The sequence below is a fragment of the Dermacentor silvarum genome, unplaced genomic scaffold, assembly GCF_013339745.2.
Source record: "Dermacentor silvarum isolate Dsil-2018 unplaced genomic scaffold, BIME_Dsil_1.4 Seq12079, whole genome shotgun sequence".
Taxonomy (NCBI): Eukaryota; Metazoa; Arthropoda; class Arachnida; order Ixodida; family Ixodidae; genus Dermacentor; species Dermacentor silvarum.
The window spans coordinates 35,158-56,625 of NW_023605655.1; the positions used below are offsets into that span (position 1 = coordinate 35,158).

The 21,468-nt window shown below is 44.5% G+C and overlaps 1 protein-coding gene across 1 annotated transcript in view; it reads right to left on the minus strand.

The window, feature by feature from the left end:
* The window catches only part of LOC125941710 (uncharacterized), a gene marked incomplete at its 3' end in the record, with an annotated part of 35,379 nt that extends 23,120 nt beyond the window's left edge, over positions 1-12,259 (minus strand). Inside the window, exon 1 of the mRNA XM_049659523.1 lies at positions 11,927-12,259. Within this exon, the coding sequence (XP_049515480.1) occupies positions 11,927-11,956 (30 nt within the window). The remainder of the gene's footprint in view (positions 1-11,926) is intronic.
* Positions 12,260-21,468: the final 9,209 nt, after the last annotated feature.

Sequence of the window (21,468 nt, forward strand, 5' to 3'; positions counted from 1 at the left end):
TATTTGAAAGCATGAAATATCTCACGCCCCTACTAAATAGAATATATAAATTAAAGGAAGCAGAGGCGTATTCACCAACGTCCAGTAGACAAGTTTCATGATGATAGTCATGTTGCGGGTGACTTCAGTGCGAAGGGGGTGAAAAGATAATATGGATAACTAAAACTGGGAAATCAGTAGGGCATGGACTTTATTGGCAGCGAAGATGTTATGCTGGAAACGTTCGCGACCAATAAGCAAATGCAACAATCTATAAATTTGTCGCAAAACTCCGCATGGGAAAGTGGACATGGAAAAGCCGCATACCAAGGAACAAAAAGCAAAATAAAGTACAAACGGTGGGCCAACGCTAGCATTTTCAGTAGGTAGAGGTATTTCGTAGGATATAGGGTAGTGATCAAATGTAAGTAAGACCCATGGTGGTCCCAAATCTATATAAATGACGAGGTGCAGTATTAAAATGTGTAGGCCATCTAGTAGCAGTCAGGCAAACAAATGGCGAATTCAGGCTAACGCTCGAAAATGCATACGAGGATTTACAACTGTGGGTTTCCTAGAGCATAGAGGTAACAACACAAAAAACATTGAACATCATCTCGGAGCCCACATCTGAATTGAGAGGCGTTGAGACGAAAGCATGAAATGGCCAACTGAGTGAAAAAGCTGGCGTCTGTAGCAGCGAAACGGCACCTAAATTCCCATTGGCCTCGACGCCACGTGACAAGCGCGCCTCGATGGAGCAGAGCTGGCGGATAGGAACACCTGTTGCTCCGCTGGCGCGCCAGGTGTTGCGTGAGGAGAGAGGGCGTCACCGCGACACCACGTCACCAGCGCGCCTCGACGGAGCCGATACGGCGACGCGACGCGTCTGGGCGAGACGGAGACGGGTTTGAGGCAGTCGCGTGACGCGCGCGTGCGGGTGTCTCCGTCTCGCTCTTGGAAGCCGTCGCGCGGTCCGTATCTCTGTCTCTCTCTCACCCCAGTGGGCTTAGCTGCTGCTGCTTCCATGGTCTCTCGTCGAGCAGGACGTCGGTGGTATACGGCATGCCTGATTTCTCAGCAATATCGTTCAATGATTCAGGTCTACAGGCAACAAGCTAACGTAGAAAATGTGAAACAAAGAAATATAACGCACCAATTTATTCGCAAAACTTGATAACATACCCCACCAACAAACTTTGAGTATATACGCTTAAGCTTCGCCTTTAAGAGTGGGACGCGATAGCGTTATTGGACGCCTTTGACGCCGACACCGACACCTTATTTTCTGCGACATGGGGCCCGATCAAATTTAGAAAGGCTCGGTTTTCAACATTCACCTCAATGTTGCCTACAACACAATGCAGCGAAACAACATTAGAATTGGAGGACGCTTTAGCTTCGCCTTAAGAGTGGAACGCGATAGCATTCAAAGATCCCTGGGTGCTTATCAGGATTTTCTCACGTATATTCAAAATACAATCCAACGCTATCCCGTCTATGGTTGCTGTTGAGTCCCACTTTTTATTTTTTCTGAGGAATTTTAACTTGAGAAATTCAATTTTTGTTCACTAACGCCTTGCGCCACGCAAGGGACCCGCCCGGTCGGGGTGGTTCAGGAGAATGTGGTTCGGCATAATTATTTCCGCCAGACGCCGATGCTTACGGCGACGCCGACACCGACGCCGATGCCAGATTTTTAGCGATACGGGGCCCTTAGCGTAAAACTGGAAAAGATTACTCGCAGCGCGATACTCGGAAGACAGCTCGGCGGCGTTCAATTGGACAATAATGCTTTCGCATTCACAACTCATAAGAATATGTGCTTAGGTGTCCTCGGATTTTTGCAAAACAGGGGAAAACATGGGAATGATGCGCTATACCACAAGAACTTCAGGATAAAATGACCGCATATCGACGCCGTGAATCCAAGAATTAAGGTCAAATTGCGTGAAATTTCGAAACTTATTATCCCGTTTATATATGTGATTTATAACAAATGAAATAATGAGCCGAGCAAAGGGCTCCGAAACCATAAAATCAGAACAAAAGGTAGGCATTGCTGCAACTTGTATGCTTTCAAAAACAAACAAGCAAGTCATCGGCTATCGGGACGGTGCAATAAAAGTCACACAAGAATGTTATTCCGCATTATATGCAGTATCGGGAAGAAAAAATGATGCAGCAGCCACGCACACGTATTTATAAAAAATATAAAACACAACATAAAAACATTCTGATGAAGTCCTGAGGTCTGTGGAAGATCTGTCTAGTAGTAAGATCGGATGCTATTTGAAATGGCGGTCATTCTAATACAGGCAGTCGAGCAGCTTCCAAGAATTTGTACGCAAGGCCTGATGACAGTGCACGAAACATTTATAGGATAAAAATACACTAATTATCAATGAGAAACGATATGCTATATACTTCATCAATATGTACCCTTTAGCACGATTTCGGCAGTATTTATTTAAATGAGAAAAATGGAACCGAGGTTCTCGATTTTTATTAATCATATCATGAGGATAGGATAGGAATAAACTTTATTTGTCCATCATGAGAAGCCAACAACAATGACACCAAGGACAACATAGGGGAAATCACTTTTACTTACTAATTGAATTAAATAAATGATAAATTAATGAAAATAATAACAAAAACAAACAGCCACAGGTGGGGAACGAACCCACGTCTTCGCATTACGCGTCCCATGCTCTCACCATTGAGCTACAGGCGGCGCCGTTTTCCCGTGCACTTTCTGGGGTATTATTCGTACAACTAGAACTCTGGGAGTGTTAGCCAGCACCACCACTCACAAACCGTTAGAATTTCTCCTATGTTGTCCTTGGTGTCGTTGTTTGTTGGCTTCTTATGATATATATATATATTATATATATATATATATATTATGTGCACTAAGGTAGCTTCAAGAAAATCAGCGCGACACGGGGCCACTCCCTTAGTTACGAGAAAATTGTGCCGGTATGAGACTATTATCATTTCGGCGCAAAGTCAAATATTATCCTTTCTGATGTCACTTACAAACAATACTGAAGTCTCGAACAATGCTTTGCAGTAAAAAGTAAACAATAATTTGCTTTTTGTTCTTACTTTTGCACATCGCCTATTCACGAGGGATAAGATAACTGCGGCGTCTATACAGCACAGAGTCAGTAATATAGGCGTTTTAACACCACATTACAGTACTGGTGGCCTCAATGAATAATGCATTCTTAATGCGCACATCATTGCAAAAGTAGACGGAGAGAGAGGGGTTTACGCACACAGTGCATTTCTGGAAGCCTCCATGCGTGAAGGAACATCTAAGCATTCAATAAAAGCATTTTTAATTAATGTCTAGGTAAATCTACGGATTCCTGTATTGAACAGCATAATTGTACTGCATTATCAAGCAAATGCCCGTCTTCGAGGAAAGTTCAGCAAAACTTTTCTACCAATGCGCACGTTACCCGATGCAAGCTTCTACCGCCTGCGGAAAATTTGGTGGGTGGAAAACGTTTTTTTTCTTCGTGAGCGGAGATAACAGTGCTCATAAATTTCCAGCATGCAATCAAAAATTTAAGTCCACCCAAATGTACCAGGAAGCTAGAAAGGAAACTGATATGAGTTTCTCGTAAATAACTTCGCAGTAGAGCAAAACATTCATCCTGTTAGGTTATTGGAACCCGGGACCATGCGGTCGCTCTACCATCTGAGGTGACTTAGAGGTTACAGAGTGCAGCACGAGGGCGAACAGCTCAACACACGGGGACACTGCGTATGACGAATTAGTTCTGCAGAATTCCGCAAATAAAAGGAATGTTCACAAAAAAAGTTGTCGCAGTTTCACCTGAAGGTGAAGCATCAATTGCGATAGCAAATTTGTAGAGAGATATACGGAGTAATGATATTAGCTTTATCAGCTGTATAAACTTGGACATGCAGCAGCACCGGCAACGCGCCGAACTGTTGTCGACGCCGTCGGCATTTTGCCCGCGTTCGCTCAAAATGCGTGCGGCGTTGGTGACTGTTGCCGGAGCCTTGATATAAATAGGCACTCGGTGCCGCAGCTAAACGTCGCCTCCCTTCCCTCCCCTTCCCCCCCTCCCCCACGGCCTCTCGCGCATCGGAAGAAGGCGCGTTTGCTCTATATATGGTGATTGTAAAGGAGGAAAGAGACGCCTACTTCTGCAGCCTTAAGGAAGCACGGCGCAGAACGCGCGTTTGTTCTCCGCCGTGCGTTCACTCCCCGTGAAAGAGCGCGTCCCTCGCGCCCTTTCACTCGCACCTACAGCGTTCGGCGGCGCGCGGCCACGATTTCATCTCCATTGACGTCATACGGAACCTCACGGCGACGGCGACGGCGACGCCGACGGCGACGGCGACGCCGACGGCAGAAATCTGCTTTTGAGTGTCCATATAATTGCTATCGCAATAAAACGTTTTATTGCGATAGCAATTATATGGACACTCCAAAGCAGATTTCTGCCGTCGGCGTCGCCGTCGCCGTCGCCGTGAGGTTCTGTATGACGAATGGAGATGAAATCGTCGCCGCGCTCCGCCGAACGCTGTATGTGCGAGTGAAAGGGCGCGAGGGACGCGCGCTTTCACGGGGAGTGAACCCACGGCGGAGAACAAACGCGCGTTCTGCGCCGTCCCTTAAGGGCTGCAGAAGTAGGCGTTCTTTCCTCCTTTACAATCACCATATATGTAGAGCCATAGCCTCCTATAATTATATAGGAGGCTGTGGTAGAGCAAACGCGCCTTCTTCCGACGCACGAAAGGCGGCGGGGGGGGGAGGGGGGAGGGGGAGGGAAGAGAGCGACGTTTAGCTGCGGCACCAAGTGCCTATTTATATCAGAGACTCCGGCAACAGTCACCAACGCCGCACGCATTTTGTGCGAACGCGGGCAAAACGCCGACGGCGTCGACAACAGTTCTGCGCGTTGCCGGTGCTGCTGCATATGTCCAAGTTTATACAGCTGATAAAGCTGCTATCATTACTCCGTATAGCTCTCTACAAATTTGCTATCGCCATTGATGCTTCGCCTTTCAGTTGAAACTGTGACAATTTTTTCCTCTATACCGTATTTATGATGAAGCTACAAAGGAAAGCCATACGCATTTCTCTGAACAAGCTTCGCAGTTGCGGAAAATTCGTCCTGCTTCGTGGATGAATTGAAACTCGTGACCAATGCCTGCCGGGGCGGTCACCGTACCATCTTGGTAGGACCCTGTAATGCAACTGCTTTAGAGGCCTCGGTATAGCGTGGCGTTTCTTGTTAGAGAGTTTCATGGCGTGCTGTTAGGTCTGGGGTCGGTTGCGCGCTCCCGCTAGTTGGAAGCCGCAACGGGGTAGTCCTGTCTCGTAAGCTGGTCCTGGGAAGAGTCAGGCATATGTTTATGGTCCAGGGTGCCTAAACCGTGAGCTCCATTGCGTGTACGTGTAATCCAGCCAGGGTAGAGCAGCGTCCTCTGGATGATAGCGTTCTATTCCTTCACAGTGTGTGCTACGGCCAATATGCGGGTGGCTTTGGATGGCTCCCCGGCTAATGCTGTCTGTCCGGAGTCGGATGCCCGTGGCAGCACTTAGGGGCAGAGAGAGGAAACTGTTTCTTCACATGGCACCCGGAAAGTTAACCGCAGGCTACCAACGCCCTCTTGCATTGCCTGTGCAGCGAGATGTGCCATGGCGAGCAAATCCGGAATCCGCCGCCCTAGAGCAGTGGAGGACTGCCGGCTGTAGAAGAGCAGCCGGCCTTCTGAAACCGCACTTGGCCATACTGTGATGGTGCTGTAGAGCTTAAGGCGAACCACACCGTTGCATTTGTGATCTCGCTTTGTAAGTTGTCGACGTAACACTGGGATATTCCGGGCCTGTGGTCTATCAGGGCAGCACGCGCACTTAGAAATTGGGGAAGCCTGCCGGCACAACTTTGTGGGGAGCTTTCTCGCGTGAAATCTCAGCAGAAGGCCGCATGCGTTTCCTATGTAGCTTCATGCTACATTATAGTTAATGACATTGTTTTCCTTTCATGAACATTTCCCCACCTGCGGGATTCCCCGGAACTTATTGCGGGCTTTCCGGTATACTGAAGTAAAAGTCGGAAAATCACGACGTAAATTTCGAAAGTCGGAAGATTATGTCGGAAGAATATGAAAAGGCATTCGATTTAGTGGAGCTACCAGCAGTCACAGAGGCACTGCGTAATCAAGGGTACAGGAAGCATAGCTGAATATCTTGGAAAATATCTACAAAGATTCCAGAGCTACCTTGATTCTCCACAAGAAAAGTAGAAAGTTACCGATCAAGAAAGAGCTCAGGAAGGAGACAAATTTCTCCAATGCTATTCACTGCAGCTTAGTAGAAGTATTCAAGCTCTTAGACTGGGAAGCCTTAGGAGTGAGGATCAATGGCGAACATCTCAGCAACCTTCCGTTTGCAGATGACATTGTCCTATTCAGCAACAATGGGATGAATACAACAAATGATTGAGGACCTCAACCGAGAGAGTAGAAGAGTGGGGTGGAAGATTAATATGCAGAAGACAAAGACAATGTTCAATAACCTGGCAAGAGGACAAGAATCATAATCACCAGTCGCCTCTAGAGTCTGTAAAGAGTACGTTTATCTAGGTCGATTACTCACAGGGGACCCTGTTCAAGAGACAGAAATTTACAGAAGAATAAAATTGGGTTACAGTGCAAACGGCAGGCATTGCCAAATCCTAACTGGGAGCTTACCACTGCCGTTGCAAAGAAAAGTGTACAATCACTGCATTCTACCGGTGCTAACATATGGGGCAGAAACTTGGAAGCTAAGAAAGAAGCTTGAGAGCGACTTAAGGACTGCACAAAAAGCCAGTGATGGAACGAAATATCTTGGCGTAACGTTAAGAAACATAAAGAGTGCGGTGTGGATAATTGAGAAAACGGGGATAGCCGATATTCTAATTGACATTAAGAAAAAAATGGAGTTGGTAGGCCATGTAAGGCGTAGGGTAGATAACCGATGGACTATTAGATTTACAGAATGGGTGCGAAGTGAAGGGAAGCGCAGTTGAGGACGGCAGAAAACTAGGTGGGGTGATGAATTTAGGAAATTAGCAGGTAGAAATTTGAATCCGCTAGCGCAACGGGGGGTAACTGGAGATCGCAGGAGAAGCATTCGTCCTGCAGTGGACATAATAGGCGGATGATGATGACACATCGGAAGATAGCGTGGAACACTATGACTTGTTGTTGGGCTGGCTGGTTAGTGCATGCTACTTCAACTGAATTAGATGCACAGCATCACAGGAAAAAAATCGTGCCGTTGGTTTTTTTTCCTCGGACGCCGTGCATCTAATTACTTTAGGTATGTATTGCTATGTTGAGCTTAGCCTGTAGGAAAAAAAAGGATATATAAGGTAAAGGCTGTTGCCAACAACATAAAATTGTAAAACTTAGAGGGTTCCGCCTTCATGTTTGAGGTTTATTTTCTCTACTTAGTGACGTTTTTCAGCATACTTACTCTCCGTAACAGGGCAATGGTACAAAACTTTTATAGGGCTAAAACTAGAGGCTAAAAGCTTCGCTAAAGCTGTATTTAAACGCATTGAGGCGGTGATGAAAAAGAGATGTGTTCAATTCTGGTGGTGTCTGGTGGATGTAGATCTAGTGGGTGGGATGTGGCTGCTAAGTAGAGAAACTCGTGGAGAGTCCGAACATGAAAAAAGCGTCAAGATTCGCGTGACGACAGGAAGAAATAGTAGCAAGCTGCAGTGTGGAAGATGAAAACTAGGTAAAAATACCAGTCGTATCGACTCTAAATGAAGCGTACAGCCTTCTTTTGAAAAGACCTAATGTTGCCGATATTGTTATGTGGCCTTTATGAACCCAGCCAAGAAATCTGATATCGACAACACAATCCCGGCCACGGCGAACGCATTTCGATGGAGGCGAAATTCAAAAATGCCTGTGTCCCGATCATTCGAGTACGGTAAAGATTCTCTGGTAGTAAAATTAATCCGGAGTCCTTCACTACGGCCTCCTCATAATCAAATCGTGGTTTTGGCCAGCGAAAGCCCAGAATTCAAGCTTTCCCAGAGCGTGGTTGCACATCTGTTCAATGTGATGAGACTAAGACAAATGTTTCGAGAATATAAGACCAGGGTATTTATACTGCGACACTTTTTCGATAGGAAAACCAGTAAAAAAACAGGTGAAAGAAGATAGAAAAGAGCGAAAGAAATGAGATAGAAACAGTTTTTTTCGGAAGTTATTGCATGCCAAGTGTCACACCAAGAGTGTGAAACGATGCAAATGAATGTTAAGCATGTCGGTACCATTTGGAGTTTTAATCGTATGGCACAGAACAGGATCATCAGTGTACATGCGCATTTTATATATATCATATATCATATATATATATATATATATATATAAATGGAAACGGGCGGACCTTGAGGCATGCCAGATGTTAGACTGGGAACAGAGGATTGGAACTATTTGAAGAGTACGTATTGAGACCGATTAGCGAGAGAACACAATCCAGTTAACTAATGCATGGCTGTCGAGTATAATGTACAGCTGTTTCAGCAGTTTATAGAGTGTGTAAGAGTGTCAAATGCTTTCAGTAAATCTATAAATATCGAGTCATTTTGATCATCTATGTCTAGAGCCTGGATGATATCATGAGATGAGTTCCTTAAGTTAGGTAATGGTGCTAAAATCGCGTAAGCCATGTTGATCATCAATAACATATATTTGTCTCTAGAACTCGATCACATGTTTGTATATTATGCGTTCTAGTATTTTACATAAATCATGCAAGAGAGAGGGGTGTATAATTCAATAAAGACAGTTTGTTCCCGGATTTGTGCAGTGAAAGAGTTTTAGCTGATTTCCAGGCTGAATGGACGGCAAACGTTGAAATAAATGTCTAGAATGTATTACTTTAATAACGACTAGTCCATTATGACCATTTAGTGAGTAATGCATTGTCTATATTGTAGAGATTACCTTTCATTGTGGAATCTAGATTAAAAATCAAATTTTACAAAGCCTGGTTTCAAAACATTAACTTTATTAGAACTTTGTTTCTGTTGAGTAAAAGGAAGAAACGAACTTATCAGGTGTAAAACAGATTAAAAGTAAGTGTTAAATGCATAGCAATAATGCAAGTATGGTGTGTAACTATGTTATTTATTGCATAGTATCATTGGTAGATTCTTTAGGCAGCACAGCACTCCAGAACCTTGGTGGATTATGTTTCAGCAAATCCGGAAGTGTGACTTGGAAATAAAAATCATGTGCTGCGTTAGTTTTACTTAGAAGCTTACTTAAAAGTTTCGAAGCATTACTTTAGAGCAAGAAACTGAGCTGTACGAACAGTATCACGAACACGTTTAGCACGCCGCAAGCGACCAACTCGGCACGAAAAACGTAAAACTTCCTGAGTAATTCATGGCCGCTGTAGATTTGTCTTTCTTTTAACAGGACAGAGCGCATATTGCACATTTTGACAAGATCACTGAAAAATTCGGTCAAAGCATGGACGTCATCGGAAAGACAAATCACTTCATATTGACTCAAAGAAGCGCTAAGTGCATCAAATGTACCAACATCATCAGCATCGCTTATATTGCAAAAATAGTCTAAACATATCGAGCTTTTGGTACAGGACAAGAAAGGGATGCAAAAGCCCCATACGATTGGATATAGCATCAAAAAGAATACATTCCCAACCATAATCACAGACCCGAGGGCTAAAAAATTAGGGGGGGGGGAGGTATTCTGTGAGACCCCACCTAGTGAACTGTCCATTTCGGCTGTCGCTGATTGGCTGCATCTGCACGAGTGAGGAGAAGACAGGTGCCCCCAGTCAGTCTCCTTCTCGCTCGTGCAGCTGCAGCCAATCAGCGGCAGCCGAAATGGACAGTCCTCTAGGTGAACTCTTACAGACTACCTCCTCAGATCTAAATCACTATATCTCTTGCGATATCACTAACTATTTGCTTTCAAGCGGAGGTCAATGAAAGTTTTATCATTCTCTGTGCAATCGAGAATCATGGCCTACCAATGATAACGACGGTCAGTGTATATCGGGAGCACTAAAGTTGCCCCAACGTGTTAGATTTAGGGCATGTGGCCCACTTTCTTGCATGAATCCATTTAAGAAGACCAAAGGGTCCGCAGACAAGCTAAGTAGCCGGTAATAGACACCACCAATAAAAGTCATCCACTCAAAATAAACTTCACACCGAAACGAGTCTGAGATGGGACATCTAGTAGACAGAACTTCAAGTGAAAGCGCAAATACAAAGCAACGTCACCGCCTCACCCTCAGTTCAGTCGGTTCTTATAACAATGAAACCTAGTAGCGATACTTCAGCCTTGCAAATATACTAACTTAACCACGTTTGCGCGATTCCAGTGATGTGTGGAAGTAGGACAAAGTTGATGACAAGTAGTCAGGGAATTTGCTGACCAAACTTCGTGCAAGAATATTTAAAATACGGAGGTGGTTGTCAGGGAAGCCATGGGGACGTCATCGAGGGTTAGAAATCGTAGCTGAAGGAGACGTCCTGCTGTCAGGACTATGACACTTCACAATCGTGTTAGTACGCTCATCCCAGTTGTGGCGCACGTTATCGATAAACACGTGGTCTTATATTCTGCGCACAGACGAAGCACTGTACGTGAAAATTCCTATTGCCTCCCATAACTTTCGTCTAAAAGATCGTACGTTATCTGAAAAGTCTTCATATGAGTAGACCCGAGCCCTTCAGCTTAAATGTGTTTTGAAGAATAGGAGCTTTCTCGCGGAAATCAAGAAGATTCAAAGTAATAGGGTTGCTACTGCCTGTATCATCTACAGGCAGTAGCCTAATTTAGTCCACTGCAGGACGAAGGCCTCTCCCTCTGATCTTCAATTACCCCTGTATTGCGCTAGCTGATTCCAACTTGCGCCTGAAACTTCCTGTATAACGTCTACCAATTCTGTGACATCTTTCTATTAGAGGGCGGTGCCCGTGACTGCAGCAGGCACATCTGGCGGCGGCTCGGCAGCTTTCGGCCTGCCATGCCCCGGCAAGTGTGGAGGCGCAGCTTGGCCGTGTCGTCACCGGGGAGATAAAGCTAGGAACCGCCGAGACGGCACCAGAACTCTCGTTGAATCTGTGGCGAGTACATGTAGCTTTGACATGGGACGGCCAAAGAAGATCCGCACACCCGAAGAGGAAGCCGCTCGTCTTGAAGCCCATCGCGCGGCCAAGCGAGAATCTGCACGTCGGCGGTGAGCCAATTTGGAATACCGTGCCTAGAAGTACTTAGCATTTCCGAGCAAAACTTAGGCAAGCCTAGTAAAACCTGCAAGAAAAGCTAGGTCGATCACCAGCTCTGCTGTTTACTCCAGCCTTGCAACACTAGTGCGCGCTGCCTGCGTTTTTTTAGATATACTTAGTGCTAGATGACTCAAGAGCAGAGAGACATGACTCGACAGCTTCGAATCCCAAACTGACAGAAGAACGAAGTTCAGCAATGTCCTGGGTTAGGTTATTTTGACCAGCGAGTATTTGCGAAAACAAAGCAGCAACTGAAAGTTCGCCATCCGATGATGCCAAGTCATTCTCGCAACCGCCTGCATTCACACCATACACCATTCCCCTTCCGACAACCCAGGTACCAGGTCATAACACTGATTCAGGCTGACTTCACAGCTTTTGTCTCATAATAAATAGACGCAGGCAATCTGAGCTAGAGCAACCATTTCCACCTGATCTACCCTTGGATCCCCTGGGGTCGAGGTTTACCGCTACGCCTCCGCTCAAGCACAAACAACTCACGCAGTACACGAGTTGACCATAAACGGGCACATATCAGAAACAATGGTACGTAGGCAAGTAAACAGCAGAAACTAATCGTTATCTTAACGGGTACAATAGGCGTTGCGAAAGTAGCGTACCTTCACAATAAAGAAGTATTGCGTGAGCATTTTGCCGCTGCTGCTGTCGCTTTGTCTCCTGAAGCTGCATTGCTGCCGGGAGCCCTTTATATCCACCGCTGATGACGTCACGAAGCTGGCCTTGTCAAGGATTCGTCAACCAGGTAAAGGCAGAAAAAACAGGAAGGGCAGACTGTACGCTGCTAAGGTTAGTTAGTTAATTCAGGTTTAATGGCGCAAAAGTGACAACCTTAGGCAAGGTACTGTTGCCAAGGGTGGCACGGGCTTCATTTAAATTTACAGTGGGCGAGGCGAAAGCAGCAGCGGTACAATGCCCACGCGATGCTTCTCTATTGTGGAGCTTTCTGCCATCTATAGTGTATTCTATAGTGGCTGTTAAGGGGATCCACGTGTATATTATAGCTGTTGACGCATCCCGGACGCAACGCTGTCCAACTAGTGCGCCGAAGAATACACTATAGATGGCAGAAAGCTCCATAATAAAGAGCATCGCGTGGGCATTGTACCGCTGCTGCTTTCGCCTCGCCCACTGTAAATGTAAATGAAGCCCGTGCCACCCTTGGCAACAGTACCTTGCCTAAGGTTATTGTTTGTGGTTAGGCACGCCAGTTGATATCATGCTCAGTATCAGTACAATACCTAACTGGACGTTTAGCATTCAAGTGACCTGCTGTAAAACAACTAGCTAACAACTGTTACGGCCTCCTTCACAGCACGGAGGCAGATAACTAAAAAAAAAAGTGGATAATGTAGCTGCATGGAAGTGTATGCTTGTTTGAATGCTATTCTTGATTATGCATGCTAAAATCACATATCTGAAAAGGTGTTGGTAAAGCAAGCAATTTTACCTTTGTTACAATTAGCTATCTGCATGTCACATAACTGCTGCAATATTGTGAATGTTTGATGTTTTCTGAATACTATGGTAACTGGTCTGGGTAAGCTAATACAAAAAAAAATGTGGTTGATCCCTCTTATATAGGAATCGGTATAGAACACGAAAGTGAAACGTGTCTTCACGAAGTAGTGTAATGTTTATTGCACATTGATATAATGTCTATTGGTGTTTTGTGGCTAAAGCGCCCTTAGGCGTTGATGCACCCACGCTGACGCCTGGCGGCACGTCTCCTCCATCACGACTACCAACGTCGATGACCATGAGCAACCGTCGTGCATATGGAAGCTGCACTACGCTGCACACGCTAGCACAACGCGAAAGACGAAGCACGTAACTGACACACTAATACAACGCGCAAGACAAAGCACGTAACTGAATCGTCACCGAGTCAAATCAGCGCGTACAGCGCGTCGTAATTGCAGCCTCCGCGATCAACTTCAGAAACATTTTCAGAGCCAATTGCGGAGGCCACGCTCCGCTGTGCTGAGTACGGTGAACGCCACCTAAGTGGCGTTGGTAGTGCTTCTTGATGCCAGCGTCCCTTCGAATGCTGGCATCGAGGCATCGTAGTGCTGAGACCACCGAAGCGTTCACTGTCGGTGCGCGTTAGTGTCATAATGCAGTACTTCTCTTTTCTGCTCGTAGGCGGCGGCACCGCTCCGAGCAAGAGCGCGGGTACACGGAGGAGTGTTAGATATATAAGGCGCGTCTGTGTAGCTCTCTGCAAATGCGTTTGTGGCGCAATGGGTTAAACGCTCGGCGATCAATCGTCGCGGACCGAGAGGTCGTGGGTTCGATTTCCAAATTTTGCATGTTTGTGGAACTTTTTCTTCTGGTTTCTTTCTTTGTATTATGTTCTATGACGTATTTCCGTGACGGAAATACGTCAGTGAAGTCTTGGTGGACCCGGCATAAAACACTTTCGTGTTAAAAATCTTATGTGGTTTAAACCTTTTCCTAATCACTGTGCAATGTTTCAATGTATTGTACAATGCCAACGCTTCCAAAAAACACCGCATATCCACGGGGTGAATGATGATGAGTGGGCGAAGCTCCGGAGGGAATCATCGGTAAACCGTGAATCTTCCGTGTAATTCGCCCAGTCTCGCCGCACTAAATCAAACGATTGACTTCCACCATGACACGCGCCATATGTGACGTCATTCCTATTTTATAACAGCGCCCTTCATTATAATTGCACCATCTCCCGCTTAAGGGACGCTAGCACAAACGCGTTAGAAACGTGCAGTACTCTAGTAAGGGGGAGAGGCCACAGCGTCTTACGCAGCCGTTTACACATGCCGGAACGTGCACCGCGTTTGCCGACGCCATCACATGACTGCTGAGAGAGTATAACCCCCGTATTCATAAACGCTTCTCGACTTGAACTTGACTTGCCACCGCCTTCAACGCGTTTCGAACGTGCTGCCCAAGGCGGTGGCAAGTCAAGTTCAAGTCTAGGAGCGTTTATGAATACGGGGGTAAGGCGGAGATGCCACAGCGTCTCACACCAGCTTCTTACACGGGCCGTAACGCGCTAGCACAAACGCGTTAGAAACGCGCAGTCTTTCGTTAATGTTGGGTATTTATTGTCATCGTGGTGCGTGTATCCATGTGCGCTTCGTGGCGTAGTCTTCCAACTACGCCACGAAGCGCACATGGATACACGCACCACGATGACAATAAATACCCAACTTCCCACTGCAGGTAGAGCCACGGTAAGCGTTGTACTTTTGGTTCGCGCTTACAATCAGTATGATTAGTACACCTTCACCATTACGCGTCAGTAAGCTCAATGTACGGGGTTTGAGGGATAGTAGCAGGCAATATCAGGTCAAACACACGATGCAAGAAACAGACTTTGACCTGCTTGCGGTCCAGGAGACTAAGGTTAGCAGAGAGGAGGTGTCCCACAGATGGCAACACAATTTTCTTCATGGCACAATGTATGCGTGAGCCATGTGGTGGGAACATCAGCCGGGTGTATCTTGTTTGTTAAAACTTATATTGACATTGTTGTGGAAACGCTTACAAGCTACTTGCAAGGACGTTTTTGTTTTGTGTGATCTTACTTACGGAGGCAAAATCGGACGTTATCCTTTTACTCGGGCGGCACACAGTTGGCGTAGTCTGTTAGCATATATATATATATATATAATATATATATATATATATATAATATATACTGTGTGATGTCAAAGGCCGATCTGTGCGTGAATATATTGTGGAAATAGTTGTGAAAGACGTGATGTGTGCAAAACGACTGACTGTGATGAAGATATCAATGTGGGATGCATTAGCACATATAAAACGAGTGTGATCTGCCAAATTCCTATTCAGGCTTGTGGCCAAGTTGGAAAAAAGAAAGCTTCGTGGCGTAGTGGTTAGCGCCGCGCGTTCGGATTCGAGGGGTCCCTGGTTCGATTCCGCGCTAGGGACACAACTTCCGGAGTTTTTTTTTTTCATAAGAGTAGACGTGACTACCTTCTACGACGACGACGACTACTACTACATACTACAGAGGAGGGACAGACCCACACCTTAAGAAGCTTCGCCCCTAAAAGCCAGAAGATTCCACGTCCTGTGGGAATCGATGTTATGCGAAACGACCATGACAGCACCAAGACGCAGGCGGCTCTTTCATGACCTATGACACGCATGTCATGACATCATGTCATGAGTCCTCAGGAGTCCTTTAGCCACACCTAAGAGACCTTAGTCATGCTGATGACTATGACTTCGACCGTCATCTTTAGCCTTTTCCTTCACTCAATACCACATACGAACGCATTCCATTGCTTTTTGAGTGTTTATCTTTTTCCGCTGAGTCATTCTCATTTTTACTGAGTCATGGTTATGACTATGACTTCTACCAAATCATTAGTGTTTCCTTCGTTTAGTGCCCACGTCTTAACAGACTCCAGAGGTTTTTCACTATTAATGTTTTTTTCGCGGAGTCATTGTGATTTTTGCTAAGTCATGCTCATGGATACTTCTACCACAATACTTTAGTGTTTACTTCACATAGTACCCCCGTCAGAACCCATTTCAGTGGCTTTTGAGTGTTAATATTTTTTCGCTGAGTCGTTGTCGTGACCTACATAACACACATGTTATGACATTTATCCCATGACCTATCACTTATGTTCATCAATCATCATACTCCTGTCATACTGTGCCAATTTTGGCACTTACCAAGTTAACGAAGCCACCATGAGAGCACCAAGACGTAGACGGCTGTTTCATGACCTACATGACACGATGTCATGACATTCAAAAATGCTTCGCATTTAAAAGAAATACTTTGCATTTCACACATAAGAACGCAGCGGACATATCGTTTTCTCCGCAACCACTGCACCAATTTTGTTGAGGTTCGGCGCACTTGAAGGAATTGGTTTTACGAGCCAAATATTAAATGCGAAGCATTTCTTGATGAACATTTGCTACTTTGAATGTATCAATCTATCTATCTATCTATCTATCTATCTATCTAGCCACCTATGTCTTTGTGCTCTCATGGTCGTCTCGTTAACTTGGTATGTACCGAAATTGGCATACTATGACAAGAGTATAGACGAACATAAATGACATGTCATGACATGCGTGCCATGTAGGTCATGAAACAGCCGCCTACGTCTTGGTGCTCTCATGGTGGTTTCGTTAACTTGGTAAGTACCAAAATTGGCACGGTAACATTGGTAAGTACCAAATGGATTATTCATAAATGACATGACTCAGCGAAAAAGATGAACACTCAAAACCACTGAAATGGGTTCTGACGTGGCTACTAAGTGAACGAAACACTAAAGGTGGCGGTAGAAGTCATAGTCATGAGCATGATGTAGAAAAAATGTCAATGACTCGGTGAAAAAAATTAACACTCAAAAGCCACTAAAATGGGTTCGGACGTGAGTACTAAGTGAAGGAAACACTAAAGGATGATGGTAGAAGTCATAATCATGGGCATGATCAGCAAAAAATGACAATGAGTCAGCGAAAAAAAGATTAACACTCAAGAACCACTGAAGTGGGTTGTGACATGGGTACTAAGTGAAGGAAACTCTAAAGGATGATGGTAGAAGCGATAGTCATCACCATGACTCAGAAAAAATGACAATGACTCAGCGAAAAAAGATAATACTCAAAAACCACTGAAAGGGTTCGTACGTGGGCACTAAGTGAAAGAAACATTAAAGGATGGTAATAGAAGTCATAGTCTAAACCATGACTCAGCAAAAATGAGAATGACTCAGCGAAAAAACATTTAGACTCAAAATTCATTGGAGGGTTCGGATGTGGTATTAAGTGAAGAAAGGCTAAAGGTTGATTGTCGAAGTCATAGTCATGAGCATGACTAAGGTCTCTGAGGTGTAGCTAAAGGGACTCCTGAGGACACGTGACATGAATGTCACGACATGCGTGTCATGCAGGTCATGAAATAGCCGCCTACGTCTTTGTGCTGTCATGGTGGTTACGTTAACTTGGAAGGCTCTCCCCACACCGCTTCGCATAACATCGATTCCCACAGGGCGTGGAATCTGCCGGCTTTTTTTGCCTAGACAAACTGCCATAGTAATGCAGGTAAAATGGCCTACGAACTGTGAAAGTGGCAAAACACAGCTGGGCTTCGGCTTTCATGTACAGTGGCCCGGCCGGTATTTCGCAGGCAAATGTTGAAATGAGGGTAGAAAAATGAAAATTCAAAATTTTGTCCCTGGGACTGAGTATAGTTTTATTTTATGTGCATAGTATGGAACAATGCAAAACTTGAGCTGTTTAGGAGAGATGTGTCTACGAAATGTGCTTCATTCACTACGAAAGCTAAAATAAGGCGGTTTGCCGTGCCAAGAACACGATCTGAGTGGGGGACTCCGGACAACCTGGGGTTCTTTAACGTGCAACTAAAGCTAAATACACGGGTGTTTTCGCATTTCGTCCCCATCGAAATGCAGCCACCGTGGCCGAGATTTATCCCGCTGCCTCGTGCTTGGCAGCCCTCAAGAAAGCTAACTAGATGAAGTATGCGTATTGTATTGTTTATTCTGTAATTTTTATTAGATTTGCAGTTTATCAAAACGTTATTTAGTTATTTACCTTTTCGCGTTGCAATTTTAAAAAATGTTCTCGTGAAAATTTGTAAGTTTCTAGCATGGCTAAAATATTTATAACGCCTATATTGTCCCACATTAGAGCAGACATTGCACGAAGTAAAAAAATATTTTTTGGATCAATTTCTTCATTGGATAACTAAATCTCAGTTTACAATTTGACAGCATTGTTGAGTGGTTACCAAAATCAGACAAGCAATGCGCCTAAACAACAACAAACGCAGACACTCATATTCTGTACACTCTTTTGTGTGTGCGTGAAAATTTAGGATTTAATCTTAGTAATATTATGTGTATTTTTGGAAATGTGCTCGCAAATAAGATTCGACAATAATTTTTAAAATAATTCTTACATCCAAACAAAATAATATTTTTAATTTAGTGCAACCCTTTTTGTATGGGGAGCAATAAAGACCATTTTAAATGTTCTCTTCGCCTTCAAACAATGCTCCCAAAGTTGCACACGACACCATACATCTACTTCAGATGTGCCTGAAAAATAACTAAATAAGAATTTGATAAAGCATATAGTTCCTATTATAAATGGGAGCTTATACTCGATACAATATACAGATTTGATCCAGATGGCTCTAATTTTAATAAAAATGGATTTCTCAGACACATTTACCCATGACTATATTCATTGTTAAGTGCACTAACAGAACAGTGGAAGGATAGAGGAGACAACAAGAACGATTGTTCCGTCTTGGTTTTCCTTTTTCTATTCTGCTAACACTTAAACACGAACAATAGGAATGGACGCATTTTATAGTCAACGGTTAATTGTACAGTGTTAACCCAAAATTACTCAGCATTTTAATGCCGTAACCTACCTGAGAAATCTGTGGGCGGCCGTATTTTTTTGTGATACTGCCAGCCTCTGCGATACCAAAGCAGGGGGCATTATATTGGACAATTTCACAAAAAGAAACAAGAGATCACGCTTATGGTACTGTAAAAATAAAAAAAACAAAACCTCTTTACGTATAACTAAAATCATCAATTACGATGAGAAAGCAATTGTGTTGGATAGTATAACAACTCCACTCAATAACAAATATATTGCTGAAGTTTATATAAAAAATTGCGAAAAGTGACCCACGTAAAATTAAGAATCACAAATAACAGCCTGAAGAGACCACAGTTTCGTACTTAAAATGAAGAGATTTATGCGCATGAAACACAGGTGTTACAGTGAAGACTTGTGGGTATGTTAAGTGGCGTCTACAAAAGACGCCACTTAACGTAAATGTCTCTAGCAGCTTGATAAACGATTAAAGTGACGGAGAAGAACTGCCTTTGAGTTGGGAAGACCCGACCTGCGAAAAGTGAAAACTTGTACGTGTCACTGTGAACACCGTACTGGTTTAGTGTAAATGTGTTTTTTTTTTTTTGCGATAGAACTGATATAGATAAAGTACCGCACTTAGCTCGGTCTATCTTAATGCGGTCGTACAAGTGTTGGTAGATGAATTTTGAGCGGGCTTGTCTGGCCCTAAATGTGAGTTCAAGTTGGGTCAGGAGGACTTTTGAGGTCAAGAAGGTGTGCCATTATTGACACCAACAGAATAATTTGCACAGTTTATACCAGAACGTGCTTGTCGCGGTATATATCCAGCTATATTGCTAGCATAACGCTCTTTCCGAGTCAGGGTGACTAGCTCTGCAAAAAGTCCTGCGTTTTGGCGCGATCACCTAGCTGGCAAATGTGCCGCAGCCATACCTAATAAGCATGGTTGAAAACGATGTCTGCCACTGAGTTCTCTAGCTGTTCTATAGCTATATCTATATAGCTATATAGCTAAATCTGTTCGATAGCGCACGTTAGGACCAATCGTTCTTGTAGCCCTTTAGTGTGCTGCATTGTTAGCAACCGAACCAAGTGGGAAATATTATAATATTGTATGCAAGGCTTCGTAAAGCACTTGATTTATGGCAGTATACTTTTAAGTGTAAAACAAAGTACTGTGTGCCTAGCTATTGGTAACCCTCTAACACCTGCGCCGTGATAAAAAGGGCAGATTATATAGGCTCAAGAAGAAATTTCAGGTGCTTCTGGACGCACCGTTTTTTTTTCTTTGCATAGGTCAGGCTCATGAGACTGATCACAGTAATAATTTCATGTATTGGCGCCATGAGGGGGGGTGGGTTGGGCGGGAGAGAGGGAGGCTGAAGAGGAGCATGTTTCCTACGTAAAATCAAAACGCAACGCAAACGCGCGTCCGCCTTTGCCAGACGAGGAGACAATAAGAAACGGTATTGCACTAATTACGTGGCAAAGAAAATCTCATATCAGAGCGCACGCATATGTTGCGCTGCGGGAGCACAAGTTAACTTTGCCTAAGAATTAGTGCGTTGGAAATACCGACAGCAGCGTCAGCTACACTCGCATGTTGAATATAAAGAAGAGGACAACTTTATGCTTGGACAAAGCACGGGTGAGAAAGGGCGAAAGAATAGGCTGGCAGGTTAATCTTGGTCAAGCGAAAAGGACAAAGAAATCACAAGAAAAAAGGACAGTCAAGGGCCACACCTCTACAGGTGAATGTTCACTCCCCTATGCTCACATTGGGCGATATTCACAGCTGCTCCTATTCCACTTCTGCAATCAGCCCTCCCCGATTGGTCCAATATATTCTGGCTGCCTCCACTTCGCCTGTCCGTAGCGCAAACGTCCCGAAAACCACAATAACTACCAATTTGATATGACGTATACATACTGATAATGCATCATTAGACCGAACAAAGGGAAAATAATTAGTTTCAGTTCTATGCCTTTTTCGCCATTAGTCCTCCGATATTGCTCAAAATTTGGTTAGGAGACAGGAAGACGTGGTGTGGATTAGAAGGCAAACGGGGATAGCCGATATTCTAATTGACATTAAGAGAAAAAAATGGAGCTGGGCAGGCCATGTATGCGTAAGATGGATAACCGGTGGACCATTAAGGTCACAGAATGAATACCAAGAGAAGAGAAGCGCGGTCGAGGGCGGCAGAAAACTAGATGGGGTGAAAGTTAGGAAATTTGCAGGCGCAAGTTGGAATTAGCTAGCCTAAGACAGGGGTAATTGGATATCACAGGTAGAGGCCTTCTGCCTGCAGTGGACATAAATATAGGCTTCTGATGATGATGATGATGATTTGTCGAAATAGCGAAGGGCTGAGCCCACTTCCCTTTTCTGTCACACGACATCACAAAACGCAAGAACTCACCACGCCATAGTGCTGCTTGCGCATAAACAAGCATTAATATGCCGAACAACACGTTTTTTCTGTTCTATCAGAGAATATCCCGTTCCGAAAGAAATAGCACATGTCTGCTCACCGATCACTATGGCACTTGCTACTGGAAGCTGTCGGGAATAACGTATTATTAGCGTACAATAAAGATTTTACGTTTCAGTATAACGCTGTTGAGGCATTTCGACACGTATCCGACATTGTTGCGAACTCTGCTTCACTGGGGATCCGTTCTTGTGACATTTTCAAGCTTCCTTTGCACGACGCCGCGACTTTCGATGACCATCGCAGGC